The sequence below is a fragment of the Formica exsecta genome, unplaced genomic scaffold (assembly GCF_003651465.1).
Source record: "Formica exsecta isolate Colony F162 unplaced genomic scaffold, ASM365146v1 scaffold98, whole genome shotgun sequence".
NCBI classification, from domain to species: Eukaryota; Metazoa; Arthropoda; class Insecta; order Hymenoptera; family Formicidae; genus Formica; species Formica exsecta.
This window is the reverse complement of record NW_021853741.1, coordinates 80,082-99,053: the sequence shown is the minus strand read 5'-3', so window position 1 is coordinate 99,053 and position 18,972 is coordinate 80,082. Positions and strand designations below refer to the sequence as shown.

Here is an 18,972-nt window from a genome sequence, read left to right as displayed (position 1 = left end):
ACGAGAACCCCCCCCCTCCCCCCCTCCACATGCATACGAGCTCCATCGGACCGTTGGATGGTAACCTAGTTTTGCGCGCGCTGGAACATTCAGCGACCCAATTACCCCGCGGGGGGGATGCTGCACCGCGAATACGGATCAACAAGCTTCCCGACCTATATAACGTGTCCCGGATCCACGAGCTGCATTTCCTCGCGAAGGCTCGCGTTGCCCCGGATCGATCGTTTGCGCGTTGCGTCGAACGTCCGTCACGCGTCTTTATCTTCGATCTCTCGTGTGAAAAATTGTATTTGAAAAAGCGAGGATCGCTTCCCGTATTTACGTCAGCAATATCTTTGAATTACGCGCTTAGATGAGGATGAAGAAAGTTTTGCCGGTCTTTTCCCGACCGTGAACTCGGATGCGGATACGAACCGCGCTCGTTGTCGAAGAACCGTTAAGCTTTTTGCGCTATGCTATAGAGAAAGAGCGGACATCTTTAATGAGATACCGATTCGCGGTAGCTCGGTCTGCGTTCACTCGATAGCTCGAAAAAAAAGAAAAAAAATTATCACGGCGGATAACTCACGCGCTCGTCCTCCAACTGATCGCGTTGCGTAACGTTATGTCACGACGATAATAGCATCGTGTAACGTCACTATGCAGACGCGTGGTACCATTTTGCGATTTCCACCAACGAGCTCGATTGACTTGTCAGAAGGTTTGCGATATGTATCGGCGTGGCCGCGTAGCGGATAACGCTTCGCCATGAAGTCGTTCCCACTAATGGCTTTATGGTCACTTCGCTTTTGCAGGCTCTATACCTGCGCGTCAATATTTACAGCATTCGCTTCGCTGCTGCCGCGATACGCACCGCAGATAAACGGATCCATTCAACGAGGAATGCTACGTATTCTCCTTAAGACTTTCTAGCGATCATGAGACCTGACGTATACGAAAATTATAAAAATAAATTAAAAATATAATATTTACTTTTAATTATTTTATGAATTTATGAACGTTGACTATATGCCTAAATATGAACAGAAAAATATAAAAGTTTATTAGCTAACTAAAAAAAAAAAATTTTATTTTTGTCAATCTGATTGACGTTTCGGTGCTTTTGACATGTGAAATCAATTTTGATCGAAATCGTAATAGAAACGCGTCTGTTATCGTACGTTCAATATACAACGAAACGCAAAGAACAATTGCTCGTGGACATAATAATTAACTTATAAGTCGCGACTATTATGCCCGTCGAGCAACATTATGTCAATACTCGACAATGCAAGCAGAAAAAAAAAGAAAGGAAAGGAAAGGAAAGGTTTGACCGAAACCTCGATTCTCACGGCCCAATTTTTTTCTGTCGCCGGATCACCTGTAATTTGCACGCGATACTTGAAAAGATACTCTTCCCTTTCTCTCTCTCTCCCCTCCCCCTTCCCCTCTTTTCCTTTCCCATGCAACTATCCACTTTGAACATTTTGGTTAATTCATAAAAGAAATCCGTGTACGAAAGAGACTTAATGAGTAAAAGCGACCGTAACGAGGTAATTTACTTTCCTTTTCGTTGTAAAATTCTGCGAAACTCGGTCGAGAAACTTCCGGTATCGCGACTACGAGCGAAAACATACATATCTCGATGGATCCGTCTCTTTATTGATGGATGAGCGTTATATGATTTCTTTTCAGACAATATTCAGTCGCTCATATTATGCATTCACAACTGATGTACAACTTCTTTTTTCTCTGTGTTTCGAAGCTGTTACTGCTTAATAATTAATGTTACCTGGTATATCATGAATACAATTGGTATTATATAATACGCGGTGACACGGTGTACACAGACATATGCGAATCGGCTGGTAGGCGTGCGCACTATATTTTACATGCTAATTTTCAATGTCAATTCGCTGAAAATATTCAGCGCTGCATATCCACATATGCTTCTCTTTATTTAGAATCTCGAGAAAGTTAACCCTACTGTTTTGTCCAAAATTCAAGTCTGTTTGATTTGTTTTCAATTACACTAGTCGACAAAATAAAACCTTTTTTTTTTATCTTAAGTTCTTTCAAGTCATTTCTGGTAGATTTTTAGCGCTGATTATGAATCTGCTCGTAAAAATGAGGTATCACGTCAAGTTTCTGAAAAAACCTCAGTCGAAGTTGCTAAAATAGGCATTTTTTATACTTTTGCGTGAGATATATCATTCGATGGGACGTGCTCCAGAAAATAGCGACGGCTCAAAATAAAGCTGAGACTTATACTTTATAATAAAAATGCCAGAAATACCAGGCAGGAAAAATTTTTCTGAAAAAAGTGTGTGATCGAAACGTAAGAAACATTATTTCGCAGTGTCTCTCAGTCATACGTCTCCAATTGTCCGTTACTAAAATACTAATGCCAAAAACTTTAATTTGGTTCTTATTTACCTAAATGATAGCGAATACAAAAACCTACACATACCTACTTCCATGATTTGAATGATTTTTCAAAAATTTGATCCGCCATTTTGGATCCTTCATTTTTAATTTTGAAACTTCAATACGTGATGAGTGATGAGTGACCAGGCAAACATATACATATCGGCTTCCATGATTAGAATAATTTTTTAAAAAATTTTAGTAACGGACAATTGGAGATGTATGATTGGAAGATACTGCGGTAGATGTTTTTTATGTTTTGACCACTTTTTTTAGGAAAACCTATCCTGCCTGAGACTTTTGGCATTTTTATCATAAAGTATAAGTCTTGAACTTTATTTTGAGCTGTCGCTGCTTTCTGGAACACGTCTCTCTCCATCGAAAAATAAAACTCACACAAAAGTATCAAAAACGCCTATTTTAACAACTTTAACTGAGGTTTTCTCAAAAACTTGACGTGATACGCCATTTTTATAGCCAGATTCGTAATCAGCGCTAAAAAATCTACCAAAAATGACTTGATAAAACTTAAAGCAAATTTGGTATTGAACAATGTTATCAGATTATTTTGTAGATACTTGTAAAAAAACCAAATTTATTTAATTAAAATCAAACAGGTGTAAAAATTAAATTTATTTGATCAAAATCATAAATAATCGAATCGATGAACAGTGATGGATGGAACGTTCGACAATGAGCGGTAAACGACGCGATTTTTGACGCGTTACTTTTTATTCTCGACTGACAAGAGATACTCTCAGACGGATTTCCTCGCGTAGAGAAATATTCCCGTTTCTTTTTAATTACCCGCCGTGCCGATTATCTCCGCATGCTCGATCCCTCAAGCCGTACAAGCGGTATAATTCACGCGTACCAGTTAACGGTACAGCTTCGACTCCAAACGGTTTCGTCTCGTTTCTCCTCGTAGATCGAGCGATCTACGCCGTTTTAATTAAACTCTTGAATTCGTTACTTCCGCGCGGTAATCATAAGTCGATCGTAATCTCGCAATTAGCGAGCAACGATAGTACGTGCGTATCAGGTTTACCGTAGTTTTAGAAAACCGAGAAAGTCGATGAAATGGGAATACCGTCAGGACGAGAAGTAGAGTTTGGAATTTCCAAGCGGATGGAAAAACGAGGTGTACGGTGTTTGATTTTCGCGATACTTGGGAAGAGAATTCGTCTTGACGGATCTCGGCTATTATCAGCCCCGAATCGACTCAAATCTTCTCGCCAAGTGGCGCAACGCATATAACGGATCGGTACACGAGAAACGGGACAGCCGCGAAGTGTGCGCGTTCGAGAGGTGTTGCTTTCGAAACACCGGCTGGTACGTGCGTCATTCCTTATGCCGGCCGGCGTTCTATGTTTCACTTTCGACTCTCGATGTACTCCGGAAGTGGAACACGCTTAGCGACGGCCTTGACTACGTCGTCGTTTCTACGCTCTCTCTCTCTCTCTCTCTCTCTCTCTCTCTCTGGCGTTTTTGTCCTTTGCACGATATAGGTCCGAGAGGACCCGACACCTTCTCCCTCCGGGATAACCGCTCTATTCTTCTAGCCGTGCTTGAGATATCATCACGGAAACTGCACCGCCAGCCAAGCGAGGGATCGCGAGATAAGGATATCTTTATGCATTGCCTTACGTACTCGGGAAAGGAACGGTTCTTGTCGAAATTAGCGGAAACTCGATCATAGAAACCATCTGTGTAATTTTAAGTCGTAAGCTCAGGTTTTTATATGGATGAGACAAGTTGCCATTAAAAAACATGCTACTTTTATTTAATACATATGCAATTGATATATTTATTCTCTATTTGTTTTTTACTTCTCGATATACCTCAATATATTATAACGCACGATAGTCACTTAATTTTCTAATAAATTGATCTTTTCTTGGAAAAGATTGAAACATACGTGATACGCGTTACTTTATATTTCCTGATGATTTATGTCGGATACATATTTATGTTTGTCATATGATTCATATTTATGTTTGTCACTTTTTGTCCGGTTGGAAAAAAAACTCGTGATAATATAGAGGAAAATAGTAGACATCAATCCGTAGTACAAGTACCTACATACGAACGTAGATACATACTCCACGTGCAGTATTAACGCGGGAATCTATAGTCTTTCCTGGAAAAGTGACTATCGATTATAACTACGCTACCGGGTATATCACTGTACCACATCATTGGTCGCATCCGGAGTGAAAAAGTGAAAGACGGAGATACACGATGTGTCATTTCGTGCGGTTTCAGGAAAACGTTATTTCAGAAACGCGCGTAACTTTGGCGTCGATTATATCCACTATGCTGTTATTTAACGATTCTTAGTAAAAATTACTCTGGGCCCAATTTGCAACAATATATCCTTTCACAACCGTGTCACTATTTAAATCGTTGTTATCCTCGAGCAAGATTGATAAAATATAAATGCGCCGTTTCTCTTTGAAAAAGTTTCTAAAATTAATTATTTCCACTGAAGAAGCAATATTAACGAGGATTATCGCCAGATATCCGTTTTCAGAACGTATATGTTTCGCGGAAGAGTTTGAATAATCTTAATCAGTCGAAATGAAATTTTAAGAATTGTTGTCGTGAAAATATTGTGCGAATAAATATTAATTAATATTTATATAGCGCCCAATAAATTTTACACAAGTTAGGATAATAGAAAGTTTAATTTAAAAATAAGCGATGCAACGCTTATGAATATACACGCTTATGTGTTACACGACGTAGCGGAACTATAGTGTGCGGTAATGTATATTTCAGATCCAGGAAACGACGGCCGAGCTCGAACAATGATTCCGAACGGATGTACAGCGGTTGGGGCGAGAGGGTGCTCTGCGGACGTGAGGGTTGTCGCACCAACGAACGCGGTGATTGCATGGACGAATGCGCCGCGGCCCTGGTCCTTATGTCACTCTCGTGTTCGCCTCACAGTCCTCACAATCCCCCGCCACTTCACTGCCAATACAATGATGGTACTGTATCCTAATTCGTTTTCTATCATTCGCAAAATATATCGAAAAGCAAAATAAATTTTTCTCGTCATTTGATATCTTCAATTCCTTTTCTCTCATTTCTGCAATAATATGTATCATGTATATTCATTGTTTTAATTATTTTTTTTTAGCCATTGTTATTAATTATCATTATAAAATAATAAAATATTTTTTAAAAATAGTTGGAATATAATCGTCTCGATTGAATCATTTATTTACGTCGTTATACATCTCGTTTATAAATAAATTTATTCTATAACCGCAAATCATTGAATTTTATCGAGCTTGCTCGATAATTGGCTAGACAGAAATGAATCTAAAGGGAATGCGATCCGCGACAGGTTCCTGGGGGAGTCGTGGAGGCGGAGGTGGTAGTATGGTCGCCGGTTCGCCCGGCGTCGGCGGTATGTCAAACAGCAGTAGCAGCAGCGGGGCTTCCTGGCGAAGCGGTACCCCCAGTCCGCCCCTCAGCGAGGAGGGTGTACCGACTAGGAGTTCACCGTGTCCGGCGACCTCGCATCCCTCGCACAATCAACCCCACTATCCTTACAACGCGTCCGGCTCATCGTCGAGCAGCACTCCCGGCTCGTCCACGTTAGACGAGGGAATAGTGCCCGACTACATCGAGGAGCAGCACCCACGTAAAAAGGTGAGTAACCTTTTTCCGATGTTCGTTCACCTCCTCCTTATTCGGACGGGACGAGGGCGACGAGATTCGGCGGCGTACACTTTTGTCAATATTTCGCTTGTCGCACAAAAGATTTGGATGTGCTAATCGGATAATGGCCTGAAGGAATATCCGGGGGTCCGACAAAAATTCGTCGGGGAAACTCTATGAAAGAATTCCTCGTGTCATAGCCAATTAACACATTGCGTATCACCGTATTTACTTGGCAATGCTGTAAAGTGTCAGCGATTTCCGGTATCTCTCTTTGTCAACGCGCTACCGCTGACCTTTAAGACGAGTTTCCAGAGTCGCGTGTTCGCGCTACTTCTAGTAGCGAGTTGCCCTCGTCCGCCGTCTTCGAGAGTCTTCATTAACCTTAACCTCCGTGAATAATGTATACTCTTGCGTCAACGCTCGCCCAATTCAGTTTGCCAAGTCTGTATAGACGAAGACAAATGATTTTGTAGAACTTGACTAACCATCGGTATCGTTGCTCATATTTCTTCATAGAATTTTCGCTACGAGTTCTAATAACCTACTAGTCCGGATATTCGAATGTTACATCTCGATTTAAGTCAAATGTTGTCATTTCGTGACTTGAACATGAACGTCGAGTAACTTCGAGATTTTCTAAATGATAAAGCTGTGAATTTCGACGCGCGCATTGATAAAAATGTTTTTGTTAGTACCTTTACATTAGCAATGTTAAATATGATTTCCTTGAAGCTTGTCTACATTAAAATTGCATGTCGAAGCGACCTTGGCGATGAGAATACAAGTTCGCCGTGATAAAAATCGAATGGCCTTCGAGACGCCGCACGTTTGTGTCTCCGTGATTAATTCTTTCCGTGTTCGTGTAGTAGTACTAGTACGTAATAGCTTAATTAAAGTCAACGATAACTCTATTGCGTAAGACGTCGGCGTGGGGCATCAGGGTGGACCTTGCATGCGTATATCGTTCGATCTTGGCTTATATTGGATTCTCTTCCCCGGAGTTCTCTCGTATTTCTTACATGCAGGGAACTCATGAGTAAGTTTAAATTTTAATCTATAAATTATATATCTTTTGATGGGGAAAAAATATATCTTATTTTACGAAAAAAAAATCTCATAAATAAGCATTGAAAATTTTTATTAGAGATCGTTCTCGCGTGTTTAACGGCATCACAAAGACATTATATAGGCATTATATAGCGTAATATCTCCGGTATTGTATCAATGATTTCCATTTTAGAAGCAACAGCTGATAACGCAATTTTACAATAATAAAAAGCTGCGAACGACGAGCTAGAACTCAAATTTAGAACATATTTCTATTAAAAAATTAATATAAGTTATATATATATATATACAGGGTGTTAAAAAATTAGACCGACAAATTTTGAAGGGAAATAAAGGACTTTAACAGAAACATTTTTTGTTAATAATATTTTTCTCTACGACGTTTTGTTTTAATACTACAGGGTATAAAATAAGAGTTTTGTGACTTCAATAAACAAACATATAAGTGGAAAAAACAAATTATATTTTTATCTTGAACAAAAACGGAACAAATACACGAAAGTGATTCTTTTTTGACAGTGAAATGCTCAAAAATTCCTCCATTAACTTCAATATAAAAATGGCATCGTTGAAATATTCATATTGTTCTGTGCTGTTTGTTCATTACAAGTTGTTCTATAAATAAGATGCATATCAAGTCAATTCTATCCGAGTGTATCACTTCATAAGGATAAACAAATTACATGCAACTTGTCAAAGACCTCTGCTTTATTGAAAGTTTGAATATAATATAAAACCAAAACGAAACGTCGTAGAGAAAAATATTATTAACGAAAATGTTTATTTTGAAGTCCTCTATTTCCCTTCAAAATTTGTCGGTCTAATGTTTTAACACCTTGTATATATATACATATATATGTAGAAAAGTAATTAATTTGAATTATTATATTATTATTATTATTATTATTATTATTATATTTCACATTTTTATAATCACTATAATAATATTTTCTCATTCTCAAGATTTTCCGAGTAAATGTCTTCTGGAATGAGTATCAGATTAATCTACTTGAATCCGTAAATAATCTTTGAATGCGAAACAAATGGAAAAAAAAATGACAATTTTATACATTATATAAGGGATGGGATATTTTTTTCACACTTTTGACATATTGGTACGCGAGAACAAAAAAAAAGAGAGAGGGAAAAGACATTTCTATAAGATCTCTATGATACCCCTTCGGATGTGTATCGCGCTAGCGATATGTTGCGTATGCTGACAGTGACGGCCCTGACCGGTCAGGGATGCAGGCGAGCTTCTTCGTCGCGCGAGCCAAGCCCGCGCGCGCGATGATGACATAAGCGCGCCGGCCGAGCCAAGGATGTAAACACGCGCGTTGGATTTTTTGGTATTTCGTAAGACGGCTAACAAGTCGGACCTTGAGGTATTATCGCCCCGCGCTAATCTTAGGTACTCGGCGGCCCCGCGCGAACGTTCCTTCGCCTGCCGCTTTCGGACGCTCGCATGCGGGTAAAATCGCGGCTCCCCGCCTGCGATGGCGGTCCCCCGAAAATAGCCGCTGAAAGGGAGCGTGGCGGAAGGTATACGTATATTACGGAACCGACTCGCTAAAACGCCGCGCTAAACTCTCCGCTTTCTGACCTTTTTTTCAGATTCGAGCGAAAGTAAACCAGGACCCGATCGAGACGGAACCAGGCGCTTGCGCGACTTTCGAAAGCGAACAGGTAAGTTTCGATTTCCATTCTTATGTCTATAATCGGAGGAGACCTGTACGCTGGAAATGTCGCACAGGTGCAAAATTGCCGGCCCCGTTCCTTTCTTTAACTCTATAATATCGGGTTATTTTCTGCAATTCCGTGAATATCGACGGGAGCTTGGTGGGTCATAGGAACACTCTCTCCATTGGATAAATATATTTATTATTGCATTTTTATATCTACATAATAAAACTATCAAATTTGTTTTATTTTAATAATGGCAAAGGCCATTAGTGCTCTTCGTTTATATGATTTATTTTGAAATTAAATCATCTTACGATACAAATTGCATTCGAAATATTTTCTTGTTATTACATCTGTTATCTGAATCGTAACAGTAAGTAGAGATAAGCAATCTTATGTGTCAACCGTAACAAAAACAAGATTAGACTTTTTCCTCGAAATTATCTCAAAATGTAGCAACTATTGATATTTGGAAATCGATGGAAAAGAAACGCGGAAAAACATCGGTTGAAAAGGAAGTGGAAGCCACTCGCGATCGACATCATTCATGCGGGTGTAATTCACGGGGAAACCTTCGTTATCGAAAGCACCCGTTGACGGAACAAGCGATCGGTCTCTGCGTGTAAAACCCGACCCGACTCTACTACTATCGCCTACTACCACCACCGCTACTCTACCACTCCTCGCAGATCAATATTATTCGTAACCCAGTTTACTCGAAGGTTCCTACTTTCACCGACGCTTGCGAGCGCGGCGACCGCTTAAAGTCATTCATCTCGACTCAATCGGAGTCAGTAATGTCGTCAGAAACGAATACGCACGTCATCCGCGATTCTGGACGCGAAGACGATAGTATCATCAATCAGATTCGGCGTATATTTTGCGCGGTTTCAACTTTCACTCGTGGCAACACATACGAACACGAATGTACTTGGAACGTATATGTGACCAACTTCCTCGGACATTCTCGCATATTTTTGGTATTCTTGTTTGTTGTAGTTTGTCCTCGTTTCGTATACGGTATTAAAAAGATCATAATTCATTCATCATTTTGCTTCATTAAAATTTTAAAGTCGAATATCGCTATTTACAATGCCTTATCATTGCATTAATATAATACGCTCAGCGAGTAATCAAAAAAAAGAAAAAAAAAAAAGAAATATCGTAGGGCCATCCCGATAAGATAAATGAAAAATATGTAAACATTTCGCCCTCCTTTCGAAATCCGAGAAATGTCCCAGTTTCCTCCCCCATTATTCGAATCGCACGCGAAAGAGAGATGGTCACCCTGTGCGTATCCGCGCACCTGACCCAATTGACCGGCTCAAGGATATCCTCTGCGAACATACGGCGTCCAAGGTCGTCGGTGTCATTCCTCAGATTCTCTCATCGTCTAATACTCGTTATCGCGAAAGGTCACTCGATCGAGATAGGAAAGAGACGATGCACCGTTCCTTATCATATCCGTGAACGATGATCCCGCTAGACAGAGAAGAGAGGGGGAGAGAGAGAGAGAGAGAGAGAAAGTGCTGCCAGGAAGTCCTAGCCGAGTGTATTGTATTGTGAAACGACTGCGTTAGAACTCCGATCGTCCCCTCCCCTCCCCCCGCGCACGCGCAGGCGTGCACATATGCATATCCACGTGTACAGTGCCGTAGCTGCGCGAATAGATTGACGAGAGTATCGGTTGCATGTCGGGGCGGATGAAGATTTCCTTTGTCTCTATCACGCGCAGTTATAACGTTTCTATCGAATGTTGAAACCACGCTTCGACAGAATTTGCCGAGGATTATGGCGATTTTCAAAAAGCTATTTAGTTGAGGATAATTGTAGGATAATATTTTTTTAATGAAGATCTGTATATATGCACACAGATTAAATAATCAGAGATGCCACTTTGATAAAACTCGATTTGCTCCTTAAATTATTGCTCGATTATTGAATTTTGTAAACTAACCGGTTACATCGCGTTCATGCGTATCTTTATTAATCCTCCGAGTAAATTGTCAAAAATGAAGATCGAAATCAATATGAATGAAGTCTTATCGAAAGATCGTGCACGCGCTAGAATATGACATATGTACTTGCATTTCTGAGCCATACCGAAACAAGTTTCTTTTTTCAATTGAATGTCAGATGACAGCTTCCTTGAAGACGACCTAACTTGAAATTGTAATCCAAATTTAAACAGACAGCTACTTATCATATCACAATATTTTTTTGAAATCTATAAATTGAACTCCCTTTAAGAAAAAAACAGTCGGTTTTAAGAATCAGTTGTAATGGTAACATTTTAATCTAATGGAACCCCCTTAAAAAAAAAAAAAAAAAAAAAAAAAAAGATGAAATAAACGAGACGACTTGTATTCGATCGTTATCCTAGAAATTATGATACAACGTTCGAATCGAAGCAAATATGCAGTTTCTCGAAGATCTATAGACATTTATGCGCCCTGACATTTGTTGAAATTATTTTGTCGAAATTATCCTTTCTTTTTTCCTAAGTGAACCTTTAAACACGGCGACGATCTCTTGTAATCGACACGAGGCAAATTCCATTAAAAAACGTCGCGCACGCGCCAGAATATATATCCTCGTTCGCGCCTGCACATGGACCTAGATCTCGGAGCGACAGCGCCGGCGAGGACCGGCGCCGTTGGTGCATCGCGTCGCAGTGCACAGCACGTGACGTCACCACGAACGGCACGTGCCCGTTCCCCTGTCCGCGCTCCCCGTTGCCCTCGAATGCGGCATAACTCGCTGGCTGAGGGGGCGAGGCGCGGAGGGCAACAACGAGGAAAAGGGGGGGCTAGAGGTGCGGAGGAAGGTAGTTAAGGTCACCGTGGCCCTGACTGCACGCGCGCGAAATAATATTGGTGTGCAACTGTCGGTGATGTATGTGTCTATGAATCTGCGTGTGTGTGTGTGTGTGTGTGTGTGTGTGTGTGTGTGTGTGTGTGTGTGTGTGTGTGTGTGTTGAATTGTGTGGAACGCACGGAAGATTTATTTCTAGTTCCGCGTGCTACCGCTTTTCTAACCGACGTTCTGCCGGTTAAATGCACGAGTCAGCACGAGCATCATCCCAATGGCGGACCTTGACCGTCGGCTTTGATGTTCGGACGGTCGTCATACCGTCTGGTGATCGGGATGTAGATCTTCCTACTACGATACTGTCGGCGAAGTTTCCGCGATTATCGCTCGCACTTCGGAGCAGTGGCTTTCAGCTACTCGAGCAGTTATGATACGCAATGTACCGTTCCTGTGACGGTGCCAGAGATTATATTTCAGTTCCAAATACAGCTCTTGCTGTAGAATTTAAAAAGGACGTACTGGCAATGATCGCGGCATAAATCTAGATCGACTAAAGATGCGAGAAATTGAACGAGTCCGCTTTCACAAGCATGCGCGAGAAAACATCCAGAAATTTCATCAGATATTTTACTTTATTTCACTGAAGAAGTGAATAATACAAATGTTTCAAATTTTTAATGTTCAGCAAATTCTTGCTTGCAAGAAAGAATTCTTTCCTTTCATTTTTTTTTTTTGTTTCTCGAAAGATCTCTTCCGGAAAATAATCTTTATCCAATTATTGTTTTTATTGACTATACATATCTAAAAGAAAGACTTCTGCGTTGATTATTATTATTCATTGAACACAAGAATAATTTCATATTACGCATTTATTTAAAAAAAATGGATTTACTAGGTTTTTCCTTTTTTTTTTATCCCGAATAACTAGAAATCTTAAAACATTTTTTGGCTCTTATTTTTCTGTCTTCTTGTTTGTATTATTTTAATATTTTGCCTTTTTGTTTCCTTCTGCTTATATAATTACTTATATAATTTATGCATATGTAAATCTCTTTGTATCACATTATGCGCGCATATCTCGATCGATGTGCAAATTATTCGAGAGAAGACGTATGAAGCATACGATCTGAACTTGAAAAGTTCCCATCGGCGATCGGATGCATCGATTCAACTGCCGATTAAGTGCCGACATTTGCGTGCAAGCTCCCGCGGGGTTCCGGGCCGCCGGGTCGTATTCTGACACGTTCGTCCATCTTACGTAATACGCGTTGCGTAAACTTGACGTTAGCCGTGTAATGCTCGCCATACATATTTCCGCGCGCCCGGCAACAACCGCGGCTCAAGGAGGATCCGGTCTTACTGAGCAACGTAATCGTATACCCTTCCGTATCATTTCCTCGCTCGTATTTTAAATGCTCGCCCCGGAAACGGACAGACGTAAGCGTAATAGGTGAGCGGCTCTCCGTCGTCAAGATGTGATTAAATTTTAATTTCGCGGAAGATCATATATTCGCGAAAGTAATTCTACAATACGAAAAAATTACACTCCCCGATAAAGACCTCTCGATTCGGAATTGTGTTAGCAACATGGACTTGTAAACATTTTTGAAATATCTATCGAGTGTTAGAAACAAATTCTCACACATATACGCTATATCCCGCTTGTGCTGCACAGATTACAGATATAATCTGCCGCGCGTGCAGAGTCAAGGTCGCTTGGCAATACGATTTCTAATTACATGATTTCCGATAGCGAATATTATACCGCGTTGGATAGGAGACGTTGCTTTGATAAAATTCAAAGAACCTCACATTCACGTATATAGATTCCCGGTTTATTTATTTTCTAGTAATGCAAATTCGAAAATCAGAACTCTTCTCCAACGTCTCTTTTCAGGAAATAATATAATAATTCGATTCAGTGATTTCATGCCGTCAAGGAAGTTTTATCGCTTCATCCGAACCTGTCGCTACTTCGCCCCGCTATCAGTTGTAAATGTTTTTATAACAAAATGTCAAACAAAATGATTTCATTCGCGTGATTGCGCATAGGCATCGCATGATATAAGTCAGCGACCATGACACCGACATTACGTTACGTATAGGAAATACTCGTTGTCTTTCCTCTTCTCTTTGTCCGTATCGCTATTAATTCTCGCCAATATAAATTCTCGCGTAATTGATTGTTTTCTCGAAATATGACAAATTATCGTAATTTTCTTCAGCCTTATGTATGTTTGGCTTGCATTGAAATTTAAGGATGTATGTGTCATATGTCAAAACGTTGACAAAAGCATAAAAATTTCGTACATTGTTCTACTATTTCTTCTGAGTATCTGTGCAAAACCTGAGCACAATTCTTTTAACGGTTTGGAAATTATTTAAATTTAACGTTACTACTATATTGATTCTTATGGAAAATCGCGTATCGTAGCACTTATTGACAAATTTGACAAGGAAAAATAATTGCCAACGAAATAAAAATTTTCACGTATATTAAGAAAACTCTAACAAATATTTGTGCAGAATTTGATTTAGATCCATTTACTCATTTAAAAGTTATTTACTAAAAATTGTAAAAAAATATTATCTCTCTCTCTCTCTCTTTCTACAAATTACTCGTTTTTTTTTGTTTTTTACAATTGATTTCAGGGAGTATTCACGATCAAAAGTTTTTGTCATAAATTAGGAAAAATAATAATTACAATTATTTTTTTTTACGAAGACGTTAAAAACCATATTAATTTGTGATACTTTAATTCTTTTTATAATCCGAATTTATTTATTTGATTTTCAAACAGTCTAAACATAAGAAATATATTTTTTTTAATTTTGACAGTTTTTTGCTGCTATTGTACAGTTAATACATGTAGTCTTTTTTTATCTGTTCGATATAAGCTATATTCAGCTATCCTTTTTTCATAATGTTGATGAATTAAACTCTATTTATTAAAGAATAGAAACTAGTTCGCATATATTTAATGATGTTGCTTTTTAACATGTATGTATTTAAGATATTAAATATTTAGATAAATGGATAAAAAATAAAGTCAAATCCCTCAGTTAAATTCGTAAAATCGCAGTCGGACATTTTTACCGACATTTAAATTTCGAGAAATGCCTTTGACATTGAATTTGGCACATTCTACAATTTCGTTAGAAATTTTCGATTAGAAATAATATCGGAACATTCCGCTTAAAAACACAGAAATAGAGAAGACAAAATCAAGAAACAACGTATAAATTATTCTTCGAAAAGCTGCATCGCGTATACAGTTTTAAGAGTAGCCTTATTATTAGCGACTACCGCCTCGATGACCTTGTAAGGTTTGACGTGGCAGTCATTGGATAACTGGAGAACGGCACCCTTCCCTCCGACCAGCCAAGCAATAGGAGAACCTATCAGGTTGAATGAGAAAGGACAGCTACTTTTCGATACCAGTTTTCATTTAATCAATTCAGCAGGTCTTATTACCAAATTTATCGGCGCGCATTATGAATATGGATCGAACTTCGAATATCGATCGTTGTTCTTTATAGCTCTTAAACAACTTGAAATATATTCTTATTTCCAGAGAGAGATTATATGTATACATATATATAACTCTATCATATTAAAAACATAAAAGTTAGAGAGAGATGAAAGATACATTTTTATTTTCACATTTAAACTTTATTATTAATTAATTAACTTTTATTATTAATTAATTAGGACTATTTTCTATTATTCGCGATTTCAATAAGCCAAGTTGACATTCTTCCTTTGGAAGGAACGACTAGCTCACTGGGAAGTTTAATATCTCGCATACGAAGACAAAGAGAAATCGTGCACACAATTTGGGATGGGGTCTTATTATACCTGACATGTCGCACGGAGACAGAAATTGCAATTGTAGCGTTACATGTCGGAAGTTCTTGCCCGTACGATGAGATAATCCTCCGAGCAACTCTGTGTGTGTGTGTGTGTGTGTGTCACGCAGCTCGTGAAACTTAGGAATTCCCCGCACGATTCCTCGGATTCCTTACGACAACGTATATACCTGTCGTAGTGACGCTGGCGAAAATATACAATCGACCGTCCGTCTGTCCATCCGCCCGAGATACCGTTACCGGTCGTGCCGGTTACGTTCGTATCGAGCGCGGGTCATGTATAAATAGTTCACGGAGATCATTAGGAGGGACGTGCACATTAGGTAGATGGATAGGACGAAATTGTCATTCCGCCGACGAGCGTTCCGAACTCGCCGTCGACGAAGGTATGTCGTGCGTCATGTGTCGAAGAGAGTTTCGCAAACGGGATTGACGGCTCGACTGATAATAAAATTCTCGGCTCGACAACTGTGACGTCACGAGTAATAGGCTGATATCATCTACGAGGCTTCTTTTCGTCGCGCGATAATGACGTCTTTCGATTATTTCTACTTTCTGCATATAACGTCACATAGTGCTAAAGTGCGAAAGAATTTTTATTTTTATCTTATAGATAAGCAAAAAAAAAAAAAAAAAATTTTTTTAATCAAACTGCACTACTCTATCGTGACAGATGTACAATTTGCCAAAAATTGTTTATATCTACATGACATGTACATAATAATTATATTAATCCTAATAATATAGCGTAATATAATTTTTGTATGATGATCATCGAATTTGTACTCCATCAATATTTAAATATTGCTAAAATCTAAATTCATAAGATGATATTACGTCAATCATTAATTATATATATTGCATATAAGAATTTTATTACGACTGTAATACATACGTATATTAAAAAAAATTAATTACATATATATTTAAAAAAAACAGCTTCTTCAAATCGTCGAATTAAACCATTGATGATAACGGTAATATTGACACTCAATTATTTTAGCTTGCTACGCCGTGTGACGTCACGTCTGGAGCGTTGAGCTCTTTATTACAGTCAATGTTAAACTCGCTCGCCCTCCGCCCCGTCCCTCTCCCCTCTCTCTCTCTCTCTTTCTCTCTCGCATTGTTAGAACTTTTTTCGGCTGGGAGGAGAGTCAAGGACGCGCGTTCGCGAATTTCAGCTGGTAACCAGGCACACCGCCGGTGGGGATGAGATACCGTGCTGTGCCGCTCGTTGTCCTAGGTCCTGACTGCCTTTTTTTACGCACGCCAAATCGACGCGTTGTCGTCATCGCCGGTCCGGCAACGCGGGGAGTTTCCTTTTCTCTTTGTCGAGCACGGTCATGACACGAGACGAGGTGTCATATTTGTTTTTCGGTTAAAGTTTCACTACTGCTTTAATAAAAAAATCACGTCACCAATTTAACGACGGTTATTCAGTTTTTCGTATTTTATATTTATATGAGTAGTTACGCATTTTTTCAACGTTTCTTTTATACATTCATCGAATCACATAACACGTGCGGACGAGCTCTTAACGCTTCTGTTATTTTTGCTTTTCCCATGCACAGATAGATAGCCGTGGGTAGTCGACGACGGTGTTTCGCAATATCTGCTCGATGATACTCGTCGGTTTAGCGCGGCATCCCGCTCTAATAATAAACGCTCGTGACAGCTACGTCTCTGTCGTGGTGTGCGACATGTATTTTAAATTCAAGGTGACGCGAATTTTATTGCGAGCGCGATAATATCTCGACCAGTTTCAATCTTCCTTGCTTTCGATAATTATTCTACCTAAGATTTTCATAATATCTCGTGGCTGAAACGAACCAAGGAGTTTTCGTGTCGCCTTTGACTTGGAAAAAAAAAATGTTTCGATACTCTTGACCGTGTATCGAAACGCGTTCTGCGCACGCGCGGATGCCTCGTGTATCGACCGTCCTCGCTCTACCTTGACCTCCAGCTGCGAAAGTATCTTGTGCAATTAAAGCCTTTAAGGGTTGTAGTCGAAGCGATCATCGAGTGTCGTGATGCCGGTCATAAGCCTGCATTGGATCCTTGACGACACATTATACGGCAACGAAACAAACACCTTTGACCATTTAATGCTCGCGATAGCAACGTTATCGCGATATCTCGCGCTGATTATCGTCTTCTTTTTTTTCCGCAAATGTAAAACCTACGCAACCGTTATTTCGTTACCAAAGAGTTCGACTTTTTTTCTTCAAGCCGGAGAAAGCACACGAATCGCGAGATTAATTCCTGGGCTAAGCTCTCGTCGGGTGTCTATAACGTTTTACATAAGCTGTTTCGACATCGGCGTAGACTGCAAGTAACTTTCTCTCGGATCGATCTCGAGTTGGAAAGTCATCTATCTCTTCATGATTCCCTAGCCCACTAGTAAAATCGGCGTTCGTATATGATCGATGAAAGTACCGAACGATAAAATGCGCAACATCATTCTGTTTTCAGTACCATTTTAATCATCAATAATAATTTGCAAAAATTATTATCGCATGCAGCAGAGAGAGCGTAGTTTTTTTATGAAATTTCTTGATAAAAGGCATCGATTTCAAAACGATTTAACGCAAGAGATAAGACAACTGAGAGAGACGGAAAGCGAGAAAGAGAGAAAATTTATACAGATATGTAAAAAATGACGTGGGAAAATTTCTGAAGCTTTTTAGAGCAGCAGAAAGAGGCCAATAAAGACATGATCCCGGTAGACACAGTTGATCTGACACAAACGACAGTATGTAAGAATCAACTTTTTGCGTTCGTTTCGTTTCTCATGTTTTCGTCGCGATCGAGATCGCTGATAAAAGAATTGCGAATACATCGTTCCTATGTGCGCGCGAAATACGTAACTGTAAACTGGTCCTAAGACAGGCCGCGCCCACTTTATTGCTCAACTTGGCTAAGTCGAGGAGAACCGGTGTGTGTCTACAGCATGGCAAGGCCGTTGACAGTACCGGCGAGAATCAATCGCGTTGTCACGCTCAAGCGGGCGCGCTCGCTCGCTCGTACTCCGCTCGTGCGTGCCCAGCTGATTCGTCGCGCCGTGCAAGAGCAGCAGCAGCAGCAGCCGCTCACCGATCGAAGGTAAAAGCGCGCAAGAAAGACGGAGATAAGTTTTATCCTGCTAAGAAAGTTTTGCTGAAAATCACAAAGCGATTTATAACTCAGTGAATATATGTAAGGATTGACCTAGACGTCCAAAGAACTTAGGAATGAATAACGAGAGATTGTGTCTGAAAATTATAATAAATAATAATACAATGTTGAGAAGCGGATAAAAAAATTTCGGAAAATGAAAACGAGGTAAGAACAACTAGAAATGCACTGTACGCGATCCATGAGAATATAATTAAACATATTACGGAGAAATAAAAAAGCGGCCGTGTAATGGATAAAAGAAGGAAATTAATTGCATCGAATTAATTACGATAAGAAGCGGAA

The 18,972-nt window shown here is 39.6% G+C and overlaps 1 protein-coding gene across 1 annotated transcript in view; it reads left to right on the top strand.

The window, feature by feature from the left end:
- The window catches only part of LOC115245506 (zinc finger protein 704-like), a 97,549-nt gene that overhangs the window by 65,422 nt on the left and 13,155 nt on the right, over positions 1-18,972 (top strand). The window contains exons 5-7 of the mRNA XM_029823869.1: positions 5,188-5,399; positions 5,762-6,069; positions 8,764-8,835. Coding sequence (XP_029679729.1) covers positions 5,188-5,399; positions 5,762-6,069; positions 8,764-8,835 — 592 coding nt within the window. The remainder of the gene's footprint in view (positions 1-5,187; positions 5,400-5,761; positions 6,070-8,763; positions 8,836-18,972) is intronic.